General features: G+C 44.3%; 1 protein-coding gene and 1 non-coding gene across 9 annotated transcripts; both read right to left on the bottom strand.

The window, feature by feature from the left end:
- Nucleotides 1-988: 988 nt before the first annotated feature.
- LETM2 (leucine zipper and EF-hand containing transmembrane protein 2) lies at nt 989-17,420 on the bottom strand. 8 transcript variants are annotated; one of them, XM_043893293.1, is made up of 12 exons: nt 16,774-17,420; nt 16,308-16,531; nt 15,996-16,136; nt 15,079-15,159; nt 13,426-13,879; nt 12,705-12,848; nt 9,995-10,132; nt 9,386-9,586; nt 8,074-8,193; nt 4,650-4,763; nt 2,547-2,639; nt 989-1,558 (listed from the first exon to the last, which is right to left on the bottom strand). In XM_043893293.1, the coding sequence occupies exons 4-12, from the start codon at nt 15,123-15,125 to the stop codon at nt 1,505-1,507; spliced, it is 1,365 nt and encodes a 454-aa protein (XP_043749228.1). In that variant the 5' UTR covers nt 15,126-15,159; nt 15,996-16,136; nt 16,308-16,531; nt 16,774-17,420; the 3' UTR covers nt 989-1,504. The 8 variants fall into 8 exon arrangements, with proteins under 8 accessions (XP_043749228.1, XP_043749226.1, XP_043749230.1 ...); XM_043893291.1 differs by having other exon boundaries at nt 16,308-17,420; XM_043893295.1 differs by lacking the exon at nt 16,308-16,531.
- TRNAW-CCA lies at nt 6,837-6,909 on the bottom strand. The gene has a single exon. It is a non-coding gene; the product is annotated as a tRNA-Trp (tRNA).
- Nucleotides 17,421-18,105: the final 685 nt, after the last annotated feature.

The following is an 18,105-nucleotide window of genomic DNA, read 5'->3' as shown; positions in this document are numbered from 1 at the left end:
GAAGTGAGCTCTCTGAGCAACTATCAGAAGAAGGGGAAGAGAGGTGTATCGAGGGTCTCAGATGCCTATTTATGAAGCAAACATGGGTGAAGTCCAGCTGAGGTCCGAGGTGACCAAGGCCCCTTTCCCACTCTGCTCACGGGGAAAGCCAGAAAGAGCTGTAGAGCGGCCCCACAGCACCCACGAGGCACCCAGCTGCAACAGGGTTGCACAAATGAACGAGCTAATCCCTTTCTCACATGCAAACCCTTGAAATATGAACTAAGTAAAATAAACACTCATCATTTTAAAAATGGGAAAATTTACTGTGAATCACCTTCCGAGGCCAATGGCATGGAGTTCCTCAGCAGGACAGGACATGGTGAGGCTTGTCCTCTGGCGGAGGGGAGGTTTAGGGAAGGTTTTAAAGTTCATTTCCTTGCTGTCAAGTGCTGATAACATTCCTCTTTTAGATGACCCCAGACAGGTTGATTTGAGTTTTCCTTGGTACCATGGATAACCATCTAACTGCCTTCAATTCCACAGCAAGTATAGAAATCTAATTTCTGCAGCTGAAACACCTCTTCCTTTCTAAGTACTCCCCAAGGGAAGAAGGCTGGTGGTCAGCTGCATGGTGATCGATTTATTATTAAGGTTTTTCAGTATGGACAACACTGAAGATAGCCAACATAAATATCTGAACATAATACCTGTTCCTGGGTAGTATTGGGATTGTATCAGACTCTTAACAACCCCTGTGACTAACAGATAGTCTTGTTTGTGAAAGACAAACAGACCAGAAAAACACACACACCCAGCACAAACAAATGGTTCGGTCTTAAGCCCTTAATTATGTTTCCTAGCAAGATGGAGGCTAATGGAAGCCATATGTGCTGGAGGAGTGGCGGCCTCCCAGATCCCTGCAGCCTCTGCGGGCCCGAGGGGGGCCACCAAGTCTCTGATTGCCAGTCTGTTGAACTCCCCATCTTCTTCTCCAAGAAGCTTTTTCCATCCTGTCTCCAAAGGTACTTTGTTTCCAGGGCACTGTTCCTACTGATATGTGTGTGTGTGTGCGCTCAGTCTGAAAAAGTTGTACCGGCACTGAGAGCATGAGAGTGGCTGTGTGATGCTCGCAATGACTGGCTTTGACGTTTCCCTAGTTCCCACCCGGGTTACCGAGCTAGAGGAGACGAGGTGTCTTAAGGCATCAGGCTGATTCCTTCGTGCAAAAAAGTTTCCTCTCTTAAAAGAACGTGAAGTTGCTCAAAAACAATATGGCAGGTGGGCCTTACACAAGGTCCCGTGGGATGACCTAATGCTACAGAGAACACGGGCTTTGCAATTAAATAGTTTTCCAAGTAATCCGTCAGTGGTCTTAACACTGACGTCATCTGGACGGTTACAAGGCCTCAAAAGACCACCCTGAGGGCTAAATGGCTGATCTTCTATCTCAGGGACGTCCTTCAAGGATGCCACTGCTGAGGGCAGCAAGCCAGAGAGAGTGAGCGCCATCCTTCATGAGTCCTTATGCTCCATTCGAGCTAGCCTTGCTGTTCTGGGTTGTCTTTTCTGATTTTGCCTGGAGTATTGGGGCACAAAAACATAAGGACTTTAGGGACTGGTCACAGTGAGAAAGAAGACATGCAGACAAGGCCTTGGGTTAAACACTCTGGGTGCTCAGTGGCCCCCTCTTTGGTCCTCGAGAGCCAGCAGAGCCACTCCACAGCTCAACTCTCCTGTGATCCCCTACTGTTCACTGCCTCCTGCTTTCTGCTCTCACTCCCAAACGGGAAAAGTGGATAGATAAGTAATTTCTAATTTACATGCACTTCTCCTAAGATTCTTAAATTGCTTTCCTGCTAGTATTTCCTGACATCTGAAGCCTGTGTGAAATACACAACATATGGGAACTATTTCCATCTGGCGCAACAGAAAATAAGAATCTGCCTATATTGTAATTAGCTTCTAGACTTAACATGTTTAGTTCTGAACCACGATTGCATTTGTTGATATATATATTTGCTTTTGGATCACTGAATTTTTAAAAAAATGTAGTGGTTATAAGATGACTGAAGTTCAGCCTACAGTTTCCTGTTTGGAGGACACAGAGAGAGGGTGTGGTGTTTTGCAACTGTTATAATTCTAGATTCTCACTGCCCCTAAAAGCAACTTGAGGAAAAGAGTTTCCTTTTTAGAAATGTACATCTTCTTTAGCAGAAGTAATGGATTCTTTAGGTAATGAAATAGACTTTGATGGTGGTGTGAGTGATGATGTAACTGACGGCAGCTGTATCCATTCTTCATCCTTAAACATCAGAGCTGAGTTGGGTTACTGACTTAAGACACAAGGTGTACTGGAGCTACAGTCACACTGCCATGACTACCAGATCCTTGAAACAACTACTGAATGTCTGCCACAGGACTCAACAGGCAAAACCTGGAACCTAAATGCATACAGCCAGATGCCGAACTTTCTTAGATCAAGCAGTACCCAAAAATAAGTCCTTATTAAAGGACACCAATGAAATTAACTTCTTGATTTTTTCATGTAATCAAAAGTGTCTCACCTTAGTTCCCTTCAGTTGAGGTGCTAAACCGGCCGTGTTCTCTTTAGATTCAGGGGGAGTGGGTGATCCCAGGGGAATATCTGCCTTTGGAGCCTAGGGAGAGAGATATTTTATATAAATTAAGCTGTCTGCTCCTCCTGAAACTCAGAAGCACTTCTACCTTAGTACTTTTCAGCACAATTTGCTTTCCTGACTTCCTTTCTGGGTGAAATAGGCAGTATATGTCCCTGAAATAGCAACTTAGTATTATCTTTTAACTTTTAAGCACTCTAGATACAAAAGTTGCACTCTAATCAGAGTCTGATATTTAAAATCTTTTGTTATTAAGAAGCTACTTATTTGCCATTATGATCCTGTTCTCACTCTCAAAACACACACACACACACACACACACACACACACCAAAAGTTGCCATTTCTCACTTAGGCATCAGTTTCTGCCGGCATTGATACAACTTAGTCAAAACTGACATCTTTGGTGTCATTTTTGGTGGCTAGTAATAAATGATTTATTCAAATGAAAGGTGTTACTTAACAGAAGTTCCTGCAATACCTGAAGATGGAGGGAGGGAGGGAGTGGTATTTTAGAAGAGCTAGCTAACCTGTCTTCAACAATTATATTAATTACGTTTGAAAAGTAAATCACTGCTCTTTGAAAGTAATTTCTTCATGTACTTTGGAGGGAAAAGGGCTATATATATCCAAAACTATAGTATATTCAGTTTCATGTCTCTCAGTTCTCTACTGAACCTAGCATGCTACTTGTTTTTGTACATGTGAAGAACAGAAGTTTAAAAGCATGTATTAAAAACAACAACAATAACAATAAAATGCCTAGGAACCTGTCCTTTTGTCCCTAATTCCCAGGTAGTTTTTCTTAATAGTACTTCTTTTTCACCTTTTTTTTTTTTTTTTTGGTGCGGGGTGGGGGGTGCGGGTAGGGGGCCGCTGTGAAGCAAGTGGGATCTTCATTCCCTGACCAGGGATAGAACCCAGGCCCCTGCATTGGAAGGCCAGAGCCTTAACCACTGGACGACCAAGGAAGTCCAATTCCCAGGTATTTCTTAACAATTCCAGAAAGCAACATCTGGATCAAGAGTTTATAACCCTCTAGAATCATTCTGAAACTCAAATTTAGCTCTGAGACATTTCTCTACTCTAAGACTTCCGTGCTACTGAGAGCAGTCTAAGAATGACAATCAACTGGTCTGTCTCAAAGAAAGAGTATGAACTCAGGAGCCTGTTAGAACATGGTCTATGCTCCAGACTTTATCTCCTAAGTCTCCCTAGAATGCTTCTGGACCAAGCCCAAATCCAGATAGGTTTCTGAAAATCTGGAAAAGGAAAGCAAGATGGTGTTTCCTGAAGAACATCTTTCATGTTGGACTTCATGTTTTCCTTGGCTTGCCCAAGGAGTCGATAGCATAACCAAGATTCCAAATGACTGGTCCTCATTCCCGAGCATTTGGTTCCATCCACTCGGCCACAAGTGCAGCCTCTTCTCTCGTGGGCCCTCCCTTCTCACACGCGCAGCTTCCGAGTCAGACATGAAGCCACAAAGCAGGGAAGTGAGAGGTCCCTTCTGATGGACCCAGAGCAAGATGCTCTAGTGACTGGGCCAGTCCTGGGTTCTTCAGAACACCAGGAGAACAAAAGCCACTGAGTTAAAGGCAATCACAAATAATTAAGGAAATGGGCTGAAGGGAGACAAAGGAATTGTTTATTTTCTAGATTGGCCATTCACCACTTAAAAATTAATAGGAATCTGGGCAAATGAGACAGACAGGAAAGAACAGGAACCATTCCATCTCAAAGGAGAAAGAATGGTGAGGAGGACTCTAAGAAGACTAGATACTTAGAAAGAATATAGCCAGACTCCTAATAAGAAATCAAATAAGACTCCTAAACACAGTAAACAGCTCTAAAGCTACAGGTGGTTTGAGTGATTTTCATTTTTTAAAGGAATTTTTAAAAGATCTTAAAGCCACTGGGGCAAAATTCCAAAAGATAAGCCAAGAGAGAGGCCTACTCTGACTGTAAGAGGAGGCGGGTTTGTGAGCGGCCCCCGCCGTGGGGCCCGGGTTCCCACTGAGCCAGGACTCACCTCCCCACTGAGCGGTATCTCAATGGGCTTCGGCTTCACATCTATCAAGTAGAAGGTCCGGGACAGCAGCAAAAGAGAAGGCGGGACATTCTCCTTCAGGTGGAGGTCCTGCCACTGGAGAACAGGAGAGGGATGAAGCATGACAATCACAGACCATTTGATGTGACCCCTGCCCCCTGCCTCTCCTCTTCTCTGGTCTCACAGCCCCCCAGGCGCACGCTGAGTACTAAGAGCAAGGACAGGGGCATGTCTCCCGGCTGCTGCATCCCTGCTTGGGCCCTACAGCCCCTCACAGTCAGAGAGGGAGGTTCAATTAACCTCTTACACCAACTGTGGATCAAAGGAGGTATCTTCAGTATAAAGTAGATAAATGTAAAAGATTACATCAACCTCATTCATAACTAAAGAAATTAACATTAGAATGAGATATAATTTTTCAAGCTCCAAATTGGCCAAATTTTGGATAGGGGTATGTGTGTGCGTTAGTCACTCAGTCATGTGAGTCTTTCTGACCCCCATGGACTATTGCCCACCGGCTCTTCTGTCTATGGAGTTCTCCAGGCAAGAATACTGGAGTGGGTTGCCATTCCCTCCTCCAGGGGATCTTCCCCACCCAGGGATCGAACCTGGGTCTCCTGCATTGCAGGCAGATTCTTTACCTACTGAACCACCAGGGAAGACCATAGATAGATAGATAGATGCACACAAGACAGAATTCAAAAGGTAAATTACTCTATTCTCTAGCTACCCTATTTCCCTCCCTGGAAGCAACCACTGGTACCAGTTCCTGATACAATCTTACAGTGATACCCTATGCGTATACAAATATACATTTAGGGACTTCCCAGCACCAGTGTTTCCACTGCAGGAGGCGTGGGTTCCATCCCTGGTCAGGGGAACCGGGATCCCACATCCCTGAGGCATGGTCAAAACAAAACAAAACCTCAGTGGTAGCCACAACACTTGAGCCAATAAAATATTAACAACAAAACCAAATATACAATTATATGTTTATCTTTACACTAAGGGTGATATATACACACTTGTCGTTTGCTTTCTTTCACTGAAGTATCTTGGAAATTGATTTGTACCAATAGATGTAGAGCTGCCTTCTTTTTATTTATTTATTTTTTGGCCGCACCATACAGTGTGCTGGATACAGAATCCTAGTTTCCCGACCAGGGATTAAACTCACGCCCCCTTCAATGGAAGCACAGAGTCCTAACCACTGGACCGCCAGGGAGGTCCCAGAGCTGCCTTCTTTTAAATGTCTGTAAAGGATTCTATTGATGGAAATGCCATAATTTATTTGATTATTGTACTAATGAACTTTAAGCTATTTTCAGTCTTTTGCTATCATAAATAGTACTGCAATGGATAATCTTTTAGTTATGTCATTTTGCACATGTGTAAATTCCTAGAACTGAAATTTCTAGGTCCAAGTAAATGCATTTTTAAATTTTGGAAGCTGATGCCAAACCTCCATGCAGGGTTTTACCAGCACTCCATGAGTGCCCCTCTGTCCTTACACCCTCCCCAACACAGGGAGTCACCCACCTCTGACCTTTCCCAAGGTAACAAGTGCATATGGAATCTCATAGTTTTAACTTTATTTTTTCCTTTGAAGTTAAGACATTTTGTAAGTTTATCATTTTTAGCTTTTCCTTTCTATGAGATGTCAGCCATATCCTAACACAGGATTTTGGGAACAGTAATCCATAGCACTGAAGATTGTACGGTTGGCTTAGTTTTCTCACTCCCTTGAAAGGGGATTGTAAAACAACACATCCCTCCAACAAAACAATTTGACAGGATGAAGTCACTTAATACCCTACATGCAGGAAATAAATGATGTTTAAATACCCCCTAGAACATGCTCCCCTTCCAATCAGAGCAGGTCTGACATGGAAGAGGAAATCGCTACCTGATGTGGTTCAAAGCCACAACAGTGGGTCCTAGCCCTAAATAATTTGTGCACACTCCAAGCACTTTTTTTTCCCAGCCATGCCAGACCTTAGTTGCAGAATGCAGGCTCTTAGTTGAGGCATGGTGGCTCTTATCTGCGGCATGCATGATCTTTAGTTGAGGCATGCAGGCTCTTAGTTGAGGCTTGGCGGCCCTTATCCGCGGCATGCAGGCTCTTTAGTTGAGGCATGTGGGCTCTTAGTTGCAGCATGTGGGATCTAGTTCCCTGACCAGGGATTGAACCTGGGCCCCCTGCATTGGGAGCGTGGAGCCTTAACCACTGGACCACCAGGGAAGTCCTTCCAGAGCACCTTTTACAGTACTGGGAATGAGGATTGTAACAGGAGTTATTACTTTGTTTTAAAGCACTTAAAACAGTTTAAACGCTCCATTAAAATCCACTGTTTGGGAGAGAGTACGTTATCAGAGGGGAATCTGCTACAAAGCTAACACTTGACCCTGGTTTGGGGCATGAATTGGGAAAGCAGCCCCAGAAGGTGTAGGCCTTCAGGGGGGTTCACCCGGATGACAGGCCCTGTATCAGAGCTTCAGTTCGGGGCCCTCATGATACCCAGAGGAGGAGGACATTGGAGGGTAGTCCCAAGACTTCTGTCCCTTGTGTACCTAAGCCTTCTCCCAGTTACTCAATTAAACATTAAACTCTGTGCTGCCATGAAGGGATTCTGCAGATGTAATTCAAGTTTCAAGTCGGTTGACCTTAAAATATGAAGATGACCCAGGTAGGTCTTGCCTAATCACATGAGGCCCTAAATCTGGAGCTAGAGGTTGGGTGAGAAGTTCACTGCAGATGGAGAGGCTGGAGGGGCTGAGAGTGGCCTGGGGCTGGGAGCCAGTGAAGAAACAGGGCCCGCACACCCACAGCTGCAAGGAGTTGAATTCAGCCAACAAACTGCATGAGCCTGGAAGTGGAATCTCCCCCATGGCCTCCAGAAAGGAAAACAGCCTGCACTTCTGACCTGCAGGACCCAGAGCTGATCAGCGGGTGTTACTTTGAGCGGCTAGGTTTGTGGTAGTGTGTTAGCAGCCATAGACAACTATTGAACAGAACAGCGTGTTGCAGTCAAAAATAAAGCCAGCTTCTTCAGTGGCCCACGGCTCTGTTAAAGAAGGCCAATTAGGTAAGATGGCAAGGCAGAAATTGAAAAACAAGGCCTGAAAATGGGAAAGGGGGCCTCCCAGATGGTTCTAGTGGTAAAGAACCCTGCCTGCCAATGCAGGAGACATAAGAGACACGGGTTCAATCACTGGGTCAGGAAGATCCCCTGGAGGGCATGGCAACCCATTCCAGTGTGCTTGCCTGGAGAATTCTATGGACAGAGGAGCCTGGAGGGCTACAGTCCATAGGGTTGCAAAAAGTCAGACATGCCTGAAGCAACTGAGCAGACACACCAACGGGACGGGAGAAAGTTCAACGGGGCCCAGGAAAGCGGCCACTTGCCTCTGTGAGCTGCTGTCTCAGCTGCCCCTCAGTGAGACCCAGTGACAGCATCCCTCGGGCCCTGCAGGCGGCTTGGAGCTCCGACACACTCAGGGCATTCACCCCTTCCTTGGCAATTACCTGGGGGAAAAGAAAAAAAAAACCCGGAAGGAATGGCATCAGGTCCTTTGGTTCCAGTTTTGCCTAATCCTTCAATTCCCACAAGTCAGGGGAAAGGCAGAATCAGCTAGCTTTCCCACTCTGTCCCCTGCACTGCCTGCCACAAAGGCCAGGCGCTCAATAGAGCCAGGTGACCTCGAGGTGCAGTGGTGGAGGTGAAGGGAATCCTGCCAGCGGGTGTGAATAATATCAGAAATTTACAGAACTCCACCGCCTGACCCCGAGGTGTTTCTCCCTCTTGCACTGCCTTGTGCCTGGTTGTGACAGCTCCACTCCACTTCCCTTTCGTGGCGACTTTAAGACTCATTAGAAAAGCATTCCATTTGAAAAGCTTTCAATGTACCATTTGTTGCACGTCCCAGCAGTGTTCCTCCCCCACCCCCCAACCCCCTAAGAACAGCCCCAACTCCCTGGGCCTCAAAACTCCCTCAATAAATAACTTAACACAGTTTCTACTTGGTATGACCCCAAACTATGGGACTTCTGGGACCAGGATTGTTTATTCCACAGTTTTGAAAGCAACCACTGAAATCTAAATGGGGCCAATGGGATCCTGCCTTCTCAATTCTGGGAATCCTGCTCCCTCAGGCAGAATGCTTTTAAAGCGGCTGATTCAGATTCAAGAAACATTCTTTCCACTTTTTAAGGACACTAACGAGTAGTTACAGTCCAATGGTGCCCTTACTCCAGAAGATGTTGGGGTCCTGCCTTCCATCCATCCTTGGCCACCCCTTCTTACCAGGGCTGCTCACCAAGATCCAAGCGAAGGAAGCACAGGGCAAGTGTGGGGGGCGGGGGAGGGCGGGGGAGGGCGGGGGAGGGGTGGGTGTTGAGCACTGTCCTTGGCAGTGTGATCTGTTCCCTGGGATCTACTGAGTTGCTGTTCCTCCCCATGGGTCCTAACTGGTTTTGATTAGCCCCAGCTAAGACATCCAAGCTACTCACTGCTTACAAGATCTTCTCAAGAGGCCGACAGGCCACCTCGAAAGTGAGTCATCAAGGTTCTGGTTATCAGTGGTTGCTCAGACCACTCATTCTGCCAGAACCAGCCTCCGGGCAGACCTGGCAGAAGGCAGTGCACTTTGTCACAGAACCACCCTAAGACAGTCCCCAAGGCCTGGCCAACTCCCTCCAGCTGTAGCTCAGCTCTTACCTCATCATCTGCTTTTATAGACTTCAGCCTCATCAGTAGCTGGAAGCGAAGCAGATTGTTGGTTCCAAAGGACTGCAGTTCCAGCAGTTTGCAAAGGGCCACCAGCTGAGGTCGGTCGAGGTGCTCCAGGGTCAGCTGATCCTCAAAGAGTTTGGAAAATTGAACTATCTCCTTGGTGCTGGGCTTGTGGCCTGTCTGGACCTAGGCAGTGGGACACAAGGACTAATAAAAACCTGCTTCCTGCTCAAAGAATCTTCCCTGTAGACCATGTGAAAGATGCCAAAGCACTTATGGATTCTATCTTAGGTCTGGAAGTGGGCCCTGAGTTACAAAGAGGAGTTTAAAAAAAAAATCTGTCGGAAGTCAGCCTAAATCAACTGAACAATCAGGAGAATTTCAAAAGTTTGAGTTTCATTGTACTGTTTTTCTAAGTAGTTATTAACATCTTCAAAGCATTGATGGCTTTAAGATAGGTTTTCTGCAAACTCCCATAAATTTTTGAAATACTGTATTTCTGTAACTGAGATATTTGCAAATTCAGAGATCAGGAACAATCTGGAAGCTCCGTGATGACATGAAGTTGTCTGGTTTTATATAAAAGACTGACACCTGTTTGACGTAGGAGGAGAACTGGGTTGAGGCGTCCCCCAGCTGGGCCCTGTTCCTCTTTGCCATTTCTGTAATCGTTTCTTGAAGGAATTTTGCTAGTTCCAACTTTGCAGCCATTTTCTTTCTCTGTTTTTCTTCCTTCATGATGGAAGAGGAAAGTTAGAATTAATCCTTCATGATTACAACTTGGTAGATAAAGATGAGAGAAACATGATTGTGGTGTTGTTGCTTGCCATCTCTACTTCATGAATGAATATTCTTATTAGACCTAATTCAAGGAGTTTTGGGAAAACCAGAGAGAATTAAAAAGTAGCCTCGATTTGCAGCTTGTCTCCTTAATCTTACCTTTCTCACTAATGCAATCATCATAAATATTGGATGGGTTCAAAATAGTGCCCTCAGGGGAAGCCTTTGTCACTATCTCTTAACCTGGTGCAAACCATCTAGGTCATTGGTCAAGCGGACCCCTGGTCTGAGGAACCCCAGATTTTCCTTGGCCACAAACCAAACTAGGAAATTAAGCTAATGAAGTTTACAGGTTAAGAAGAAAACAAACACAATTAATTACAAGATAATGAAGTGCTATAACAGATATAAACAAAGCACTACGTAGAAGAGAATTAAATGCATACTCTTAAGACATTACGTTAACCACTAATTCTAAATCCTTGTTCACCATCAGAGATACAGTGTGGTAGTATTTTCAAAATAACCATGATCAGGTAGATACAGAGAAACAGGAATAAATGTGTTTTATATACATATATATATTACATATATATATATTCCCCCCATTAAGTTGCCCAAGAGATTCTAATGACAAGCAAATCATAGCAATCATTGGTTTGTTTTTTTTTTTAGAAATATCTTAGAAGAATCAGCCCCTAGAATCACACAATGGCAATACCATCATTAAAACCCATGCAGCCATCAGTTTCATTCACCTGTTTATTGAACATCCACCGTGTGCTAGGTGCTAGGGTAAAATGGGCAAAAGCAGGTAAGAATTCCTGCCCTCAGGAAACTTCTAGTCTAATGGGAGAGACAAACATTGTCAATTAATAATAAACCGGTAATTCCACCCCTGCTGCTGCTAAGTCGCTTCAGTCGTGCCGGACTCTGTGTGACCCCATAGACGGCAGCCCACCAGGCCCCTCCGTCCATGGGATTCCCCAGACAAGAATACTAGAGTGGGTTGCCATTTCCTTCTCCAGGTAATTCCACAAATTAATCTAAAAGTATATCAGGCAAGTACCATGAAAGAAAAGTGCATGGTGCTGGGACCTTGTGTAAGCAGAAAGCTAGGTACTCATGTTTACTCTCTTGCTCTCTCCCTCTGATCATCAAACAAAGCAAAGGAGAAAGTATTTTCTAATACTGTGGCCATGATATGTATGTGCATATGTTCAGGAAACAGGCAATGTTGAGGAAAGAGGAATACTTAGATAAATCACTACCTCATCCCCCACCTCTTTCTGCATTCACTAACACATTCCTTGGGGTCTTCCCCGGCAGGTCTGTGGTTAAGATGCTGCACTTCCACTGCAGAGGGTAAAGGTTCAATCCCTGGTCAGGGAACTAAGATCTCTCATGCCACATGGTGCAGCCAAAAACAAAACAAAACAAAAAAACCCCACCACATACACCTTCCTTGGAATCCCATGGTATTAATCCTAGACCCTGACTACTTTAAACGTAAGTAAACTAATTTCAAACCACTGCCAAGCAGTTAAATATTGCAATTTGATTCTACTCTTTAAATCTGTCTCAAACCCACCTTCAAGGTTTTGCTCCTGATGAAACTTTTATAATTCAGGTTTTGTCCTCCATCTCTCTCTCATGCTACTGTAGTAACCTTCCAGCTGATTCTCATTTGGCTCCACCCTTTTAATCCTTCCTGCCAGCAAATTGTTTTCCTAAAGTATAGCTCTAATCATGATTGATTAGATGATTTAGATTGATCTAAAATATAGATCAATTTTTTTTCTCATCCCCTGCTTTGCATTCACCTTCCATCAATCACCATAGTCAAAGTCTAAACTCCTGAGGGTGGCAGATACTTTCCAACCTAACCCCAGCACAGCATGTGAGTCTCATCTGCTCCCATGGATCCCCTGGTATTCCCTGCTCCAACTACAGAGGGCCAGTCGGTGGTCTTTGATTATGTCATATGCTTTTATACTGTTAAGGCATCTTAAACGCTAGTCCTTCTATCAAGAATGCCTTTCAAACAGTGTGGTAAAATTCTACTATTCTGTAATCTCAAGTCCATGGTCACTGCGACAGGGAAACATTTCTCAGTCTGATTTAAAAATTGCCTTCATTGTTCTTTCACAGGGCGGGATCCACGCCTTCATCCGTCTGCCTGGCAGAGTGGCCTAGATGGAGAGGATGAAGGGGCTGCCTTGGTTGGCCAGCCCTTCACCTTCACAGTGGCCATCAGAGGAGGAGGAGGACGCCCTCTGCTTGGGAGCTACTCATAGGCATGCAAGGGTCTGGTCATCTAGTCACAGTTAATTTTTGTGTGGCCCAAAAATAAATTAAAAAAAAAATAATTTAAAAAATTTTATAGGGGATATAGGAGCGGGGGTCAGGAGGTAGCTGGAGATCCTCTCTACCTTCTGCTCAATTTTTCTGTAGACCTAAAAAGAGCTCTTAAAAAGATAAAAAACTCTATTAATTCTTTTAAAAGCTTTCAAAATCCTCATACCTTTTTGGATTCACTTTCAAAAGTTGATGGCAACATCTCTGGGAAAAGTTTCAGGAACACTGGCAATAAGAATTCCATGAAGGGGACAATGATGAACACCATGAACGGAACCAGGCGGAAGAAATCAGCACAGGTTCTCAGCAGCTAAAGAATTAAAGGCATATGCAAATATCCATTATTTCCGGCCACGCCAAAAACAAAAGTCTGCCTCCGTTCTGAAAGCATTAAAAACCCAAGGCCACTATTTATAAAATGGAAAGGCCGGATTTTCCTCTATACCTTAGCTCAGAAGTAATGTTTATGGGATATCTTCAAGGAAATCTATGACAATCAAAACATATTATTGGCATCCCTGAGCTTTCATCTAAGTCAGTACTTTAATAACATGGTATCTGTTAAAATCGGTTTTTCAGATGCATATACTTAATACATTAACAGCAGTTTCTACTCCAGATGCACATATCATACTTGAAGCCTCTCAACTCCTTGGAGAAATTAGAAAACACAATTATAAGCATTCCATGGGCAACTATACACGTATTTTAAGAGCCCATCTACAGATGTACAGCAAGTCAGTTGCAGATAAGTCAGAAACTCTGGTTCTCACCGTGAATTACTATTCCTACTCTGGGATTTTTTCAGAGGGATTTTTTTAAAAGTTGGTTGACCAACAGTTCGTTTCAATTTTACATTTTCTTTCTCAAATATGACTCTTGCCTACCCTTCTTCTCTCTCGTCTGGTCAGCACCTGTCCATGCAACAGCCTCCAAACCATCCTGGCAGCAACTTTTGTGTCAATCCAAAGCAAATAGAATCCATTGTAATAATATTTCAGTTCATCCATAATTATCTGTCTATAAGATCGCTTTCCTTCCTTAATCGTCACGCCTGCTTCTTTCATGGGCTGAGGGCTTGGCACCTGAGGCTTCTTTGCTGTTTGCTCCTGCTGATGTTTACTGGGGACATCCTGCGACCAGCAAGTCGATGTGTGCAGCTCTTGGAAGATTTTGGCTCGTAAATGAAGTACTTTATTGCCTGATTGACTTGGATAGGAGTACTTTCTGCTTCCATAGTTCTTCATATAGGTTTTGTTTGAATGGGAATCTAGCAAGTGAAGAAATGCAAATGATGGGGAGTAAGAAGAACTGGTAGGCTGGACAAAATGGCTAGGGAATCTGGAATAAAGACCAACAGCCTCTGAGTCAAGCACATACTATTACAGAATGAAAGAGTAAAGAAATAAATATTTTATCTGGTAAAAATAAAACAATCATTTTTAAGCTTGCATTTTTCAAAGCTGATCATGTTCATGAATAAATGACATACAACTTTTTAGTCCAACTGAATAACAGTATGCTTTGTGGGTGAATGATACACTCTATGAGAAATATTAATAAGTTAATTCCTAAGGATAACTGTTGTGTTACAACCTAGAAACTCTGTGACTATTAATTTAAAAAGCAAACATTTTTCCATCTGGGGCTATGTCTGAAAGTTTTGTCTCTATTATCATTAAGCAGGTGGAACACTTGTATTTTCAGCTACTCTACTGATGACAGAAATATTGTTTGAATGAAACATTTCATGGTCCCTGTGGGGACTAACCAATCACATAATACTGCTTTGTCTATGCAGTGCCCAGGGACTCCTTCAAATAAGAAGGACTTACAGCTGAAATGTCCTTCACCTAAGACTCCTAAGGAATGTTGGGAATAAGAATTAGAATTAGGCTCCCCAGCCAGGGATCTCTACATTCCAATTTTGCAACAACTCACAATCTTCAGCTAAACTGACACATCAGATTGTTTGAAAATAAAAATAAGACCCAGCTAGGTAAAAGAAAGTTTCTGGCAAAGAGATTTCTTTTGGCATAGAAGTGGCTTTTTCCATTCCTTCAGACTATTTTTGCCAAGATAAAGCACTTTTTGAATGGCCAAAAGGGAAAATGTACAATGTATTTGGCACACAGTAAGGTCTCAGTGAATATTCTTTGGAATAAGTAAGTGATAACAGGCCTTACTGGGGCAGGTATAAGCCCTAGGATTGGCTTGCTTGCCAGCCATTTTACTCCTTTTTACATTTACGGGCTGCATGTAACATTCATCAGTTACAGTGGTGTCACTCTAAAGCCATTACATTTTCTATCTTACCTGTTCCACACTTTTACAAAATTACTCAGCTTGAGTTCTAAAGCATATAGAAAATCTAGGGTAAGTTTAAATACATTAAAATGCCTGCTTCCTAAAAGCCAACACAATTAAAACCAAGAAAGCTTTAATTGTGTACTGAGTCTATCCTTTTACATGTATCTTTTCCATCTAGAAAAATAAGGTTCATATAAATAGTGGAAAGAGGAGGGAATCCCAAGGCTTACCTTGTCTGGGCAATAGCTAAGACTGTTTTATAACTGTAGAAGGCCATATTTATATTTCTCTCAATGAGTCAACATAGGGACCTGGGCAGAAGGAGTAAGTAAACAATTCAGTACCTTAAAAACATATCAGTTATTCAGATACCAGGATTTAAGTGTTATAAACTACTTCAAGTGTAGAAAATTTGCATATTTTATTCAAAGCGTAAAGTCTCCCTCAAGTTCATTTCCAATTTCACTCTTCATTTACACCAATCAGGAGTAATATTTTCTTAGCCCTAGATTTGAGAATGGTACTTTTAGATCCCCACATATAGAAATGATCTCTAATACAATGATGTTCATATGATGATATGGTCTTCAAAGACATTTTGATTTCTGGTAAATAGTCATTTACTTGAATGGTTGCCAAGTGTCTAAGAAACTGATGGAGACACACTTATTTGTAGCCTAAAATTACAAGTAGACAGTAAATTTTCTGCATTTGTTTTTAATTAGGTTTTCTCCTTACTTGGCCAAGCTGCTGCCAAGCCTTTAAAGACTGAAAATACTCATCAGTGAAAATATGCAAGGTACGTACTAATAATTCAGAAGTGGAGGAAGCCTATTTTCCTATGCTAAGGATTCTCTAAAGAGCCCAAGTGAAAGTCGCTCAGTCGTGTCTCTTTGCCGTGTCTCTATACAGTCAATGAAATTCTCCAGGCCAGAATACTGGAGTGGGTAGCCTTTCCCTTCTCCAGGGGATATTCCCAACCCAGGGAATGAACCCAGGCCTCCCGCCTTGCAGGCGGATTCCTTACCAGCTGAGCCACAAGGGAAACCCAAACTGAGCTTTAAACCTTTAAATAAGCTTTGCCAAAATTTCTGACCACCCTACGGGCACTTTTCAGCCAAAGGCAGCAAGAGAATTGGTTTCTCACACTGTCAACTGTTTTCCTGCAGCTGGGAAAGGAGTTCTAGTCCCTCCTGGTCGGAAACCTCAACCATAGAGCTGACGTCTTGAACAAGAATTCAAATGATACTCCAGAACATCTGGACCCAGACCAAGCGCAAGTCGTCTCCTGTTGGAGAGGGACAGTTAATCTGCTCTGAGCAACCACTTCCCAGGAGGGCGGGGCCGAGGCCAAGGCGGGGCGGGGCCTAGGCGGGGCGGGGCGGGGCCGGCGGCGAGCCCCGCCTGCGCTTCCGCACCGCCCCTCCAGCTCTCCGGGGCCCCAGGCTCCCCGGGTTACCTTTGCCTCTGATTCTCGGTGACACGGGGGCAAAAGGCGCCCTCGGCTTCCCCAGCAGATGGCTTTTGTGCGCCTTGTGCGTTGGTGGGCTGTGTTTGCTGTGGTAGGGTCTGGTGGGGGGGATCTTTGTTTTTTTGGAAAGGGGATGGTGCAGGCAGTGGGACCACGAGCTTTGGCGGTCCGAGTTTATGGAAGGAAGGCGAGGAGCATCGGGGCGCAGGGTGCTGAAAAGAAATGAGGAAATGAAGCACAGAAGGTGCGGGGGATGGATGCTGAGCTCAAAAGTTGAGGCGCGGGTAGGGGACCGAGGTCAGGGGCTGAGGAGAGAGCGGGGTGGGGCCTGGAAGATGGGAAATCTGGGCGCCGATGGGAGGAGCAGGATACGGAGGGGAGCGGGCTCCGGAGGAAAACAGGCGGGCGCGGTCCACCGAGTAACAGCCTGAGGACTTGGCCCGCCCGCCCCTACCTCGGCCGGCTCCCGGAACGGCTGCCTCAGTCCTCCAGTGCCTTCCCAATGCCCCTCCTCCCCCGGCTCCCCCAGCTAGAAGGGCCAGAAGCCAAGTCTCTATGGCTCCACCTCTTTCCTCCGCCATCACGTCACTGTGAGTGACGACACCACCCGCCAGTCAGCTCGCAGATTCTGGGGCGCGAGGGCGTCCTTCGCGGTGGCAGCCTAGGAGGCAGCGAAGTCCGGTTCCCACCGTCGAAACGACTCGTCTACGGGGTTTTTTGTTCAAGGAGTTGTCTGTGCTGGGAGGCTCAACCCTGCCTGCCCGTCTTCTGTAGGCTGTGGATTCACATCCGTCCGCTCTCCCCCACCGCCAAAACCCTTTCTTGAAGACTAGATGGAAGAAGCTCTTACTCTACTAGTAGCGTAATATGCCTGATAGTCGCCATGGTAACCATCTGGGAGTCACCAATTACATCACTTTGATGTCTCCCCTTCCACCTTCCAACTCCGCAACTGCGGGCGGGGAAAAATAGCAGGGAGAGGGAATGGCAGAAAGGGCGGGAATGGTGAGGAAAACATTCCTCTCCTATCTCTAGGGTCAAAAACTAGAATATTGTGAAATCTGCATATGGAAATATGAACTCCACTAAAGAAAACTGCTTTATTAATTCTCCTAGCAGACGTTGTTTATGTTCAATAGTGTAGAAATCTCAGTATTTAAAATGTATATTATAGTAGTTGTGCGGTTACATTAGCACTGCAGGTTTGGGGGCACTTCAGTTCCTAGGTTGGGGAACTGAGTCATTTTTGGAAAGTGAAAGACGTAAAAATGTTTTCTCTCCCCAGTTATCTCTACCCATCCATTTTATCTGACTCTAGAAGGAAAACACAATTTTGGTGGCTCTCCTTTGACTAACACCAGACAGGAAGGAATCGCTTTCACACGAAGGCTTCTCTTAACATGTGACTGACCACAAACTTTATTCATCTGGGCTGCGCATTTGTAAGAATAAAAGCTGATGGGTATAAAATTTAATTCTTTTTTAAAAAAAAAATGAAGGCAGCTTTTAATCCACAAAGCTTTTTTTTTTAAGCTAATAACCAAATAGATCAACTATGTTAAATGGGCAAAACTTTTCGGTGTGGCCACTAGAGGGCCCATTGTGCATGTCTGATAGCCAACTTTCCACATAAAGGCTTCCCTTCATGGTCTCTTGTTTTCTAGAATTAAAATCTATAAAGCTTTGGTTTCTGTACCTTTCTTTCCCTGAAAATTCCCAATGGTAAATTTTGAACTCTAAAAGGCTAGGTAGGTACACTTTTCACATTAATTTCATAAATTAATCA

The sequence above is a fragment of the Cervus elaphus genome, chromosome 32 (assembly GCF_910594005.1).
Source record: "Cervus elaphus chromosome 32, mCerEla1.1, whole genome shotgun sequence".
Taxonomy (NCBI): domain Eukaryota; kingdom Metazoa; phylum Chordata; class Mammalia; order Artiodactyla; family Cervidae; genus Cervus; species Cervus elaphus.
Note: the sequence above shows the minus strand (reverse complement) of the source record. Positions and strands in the feature narration are given on the sequence as shown.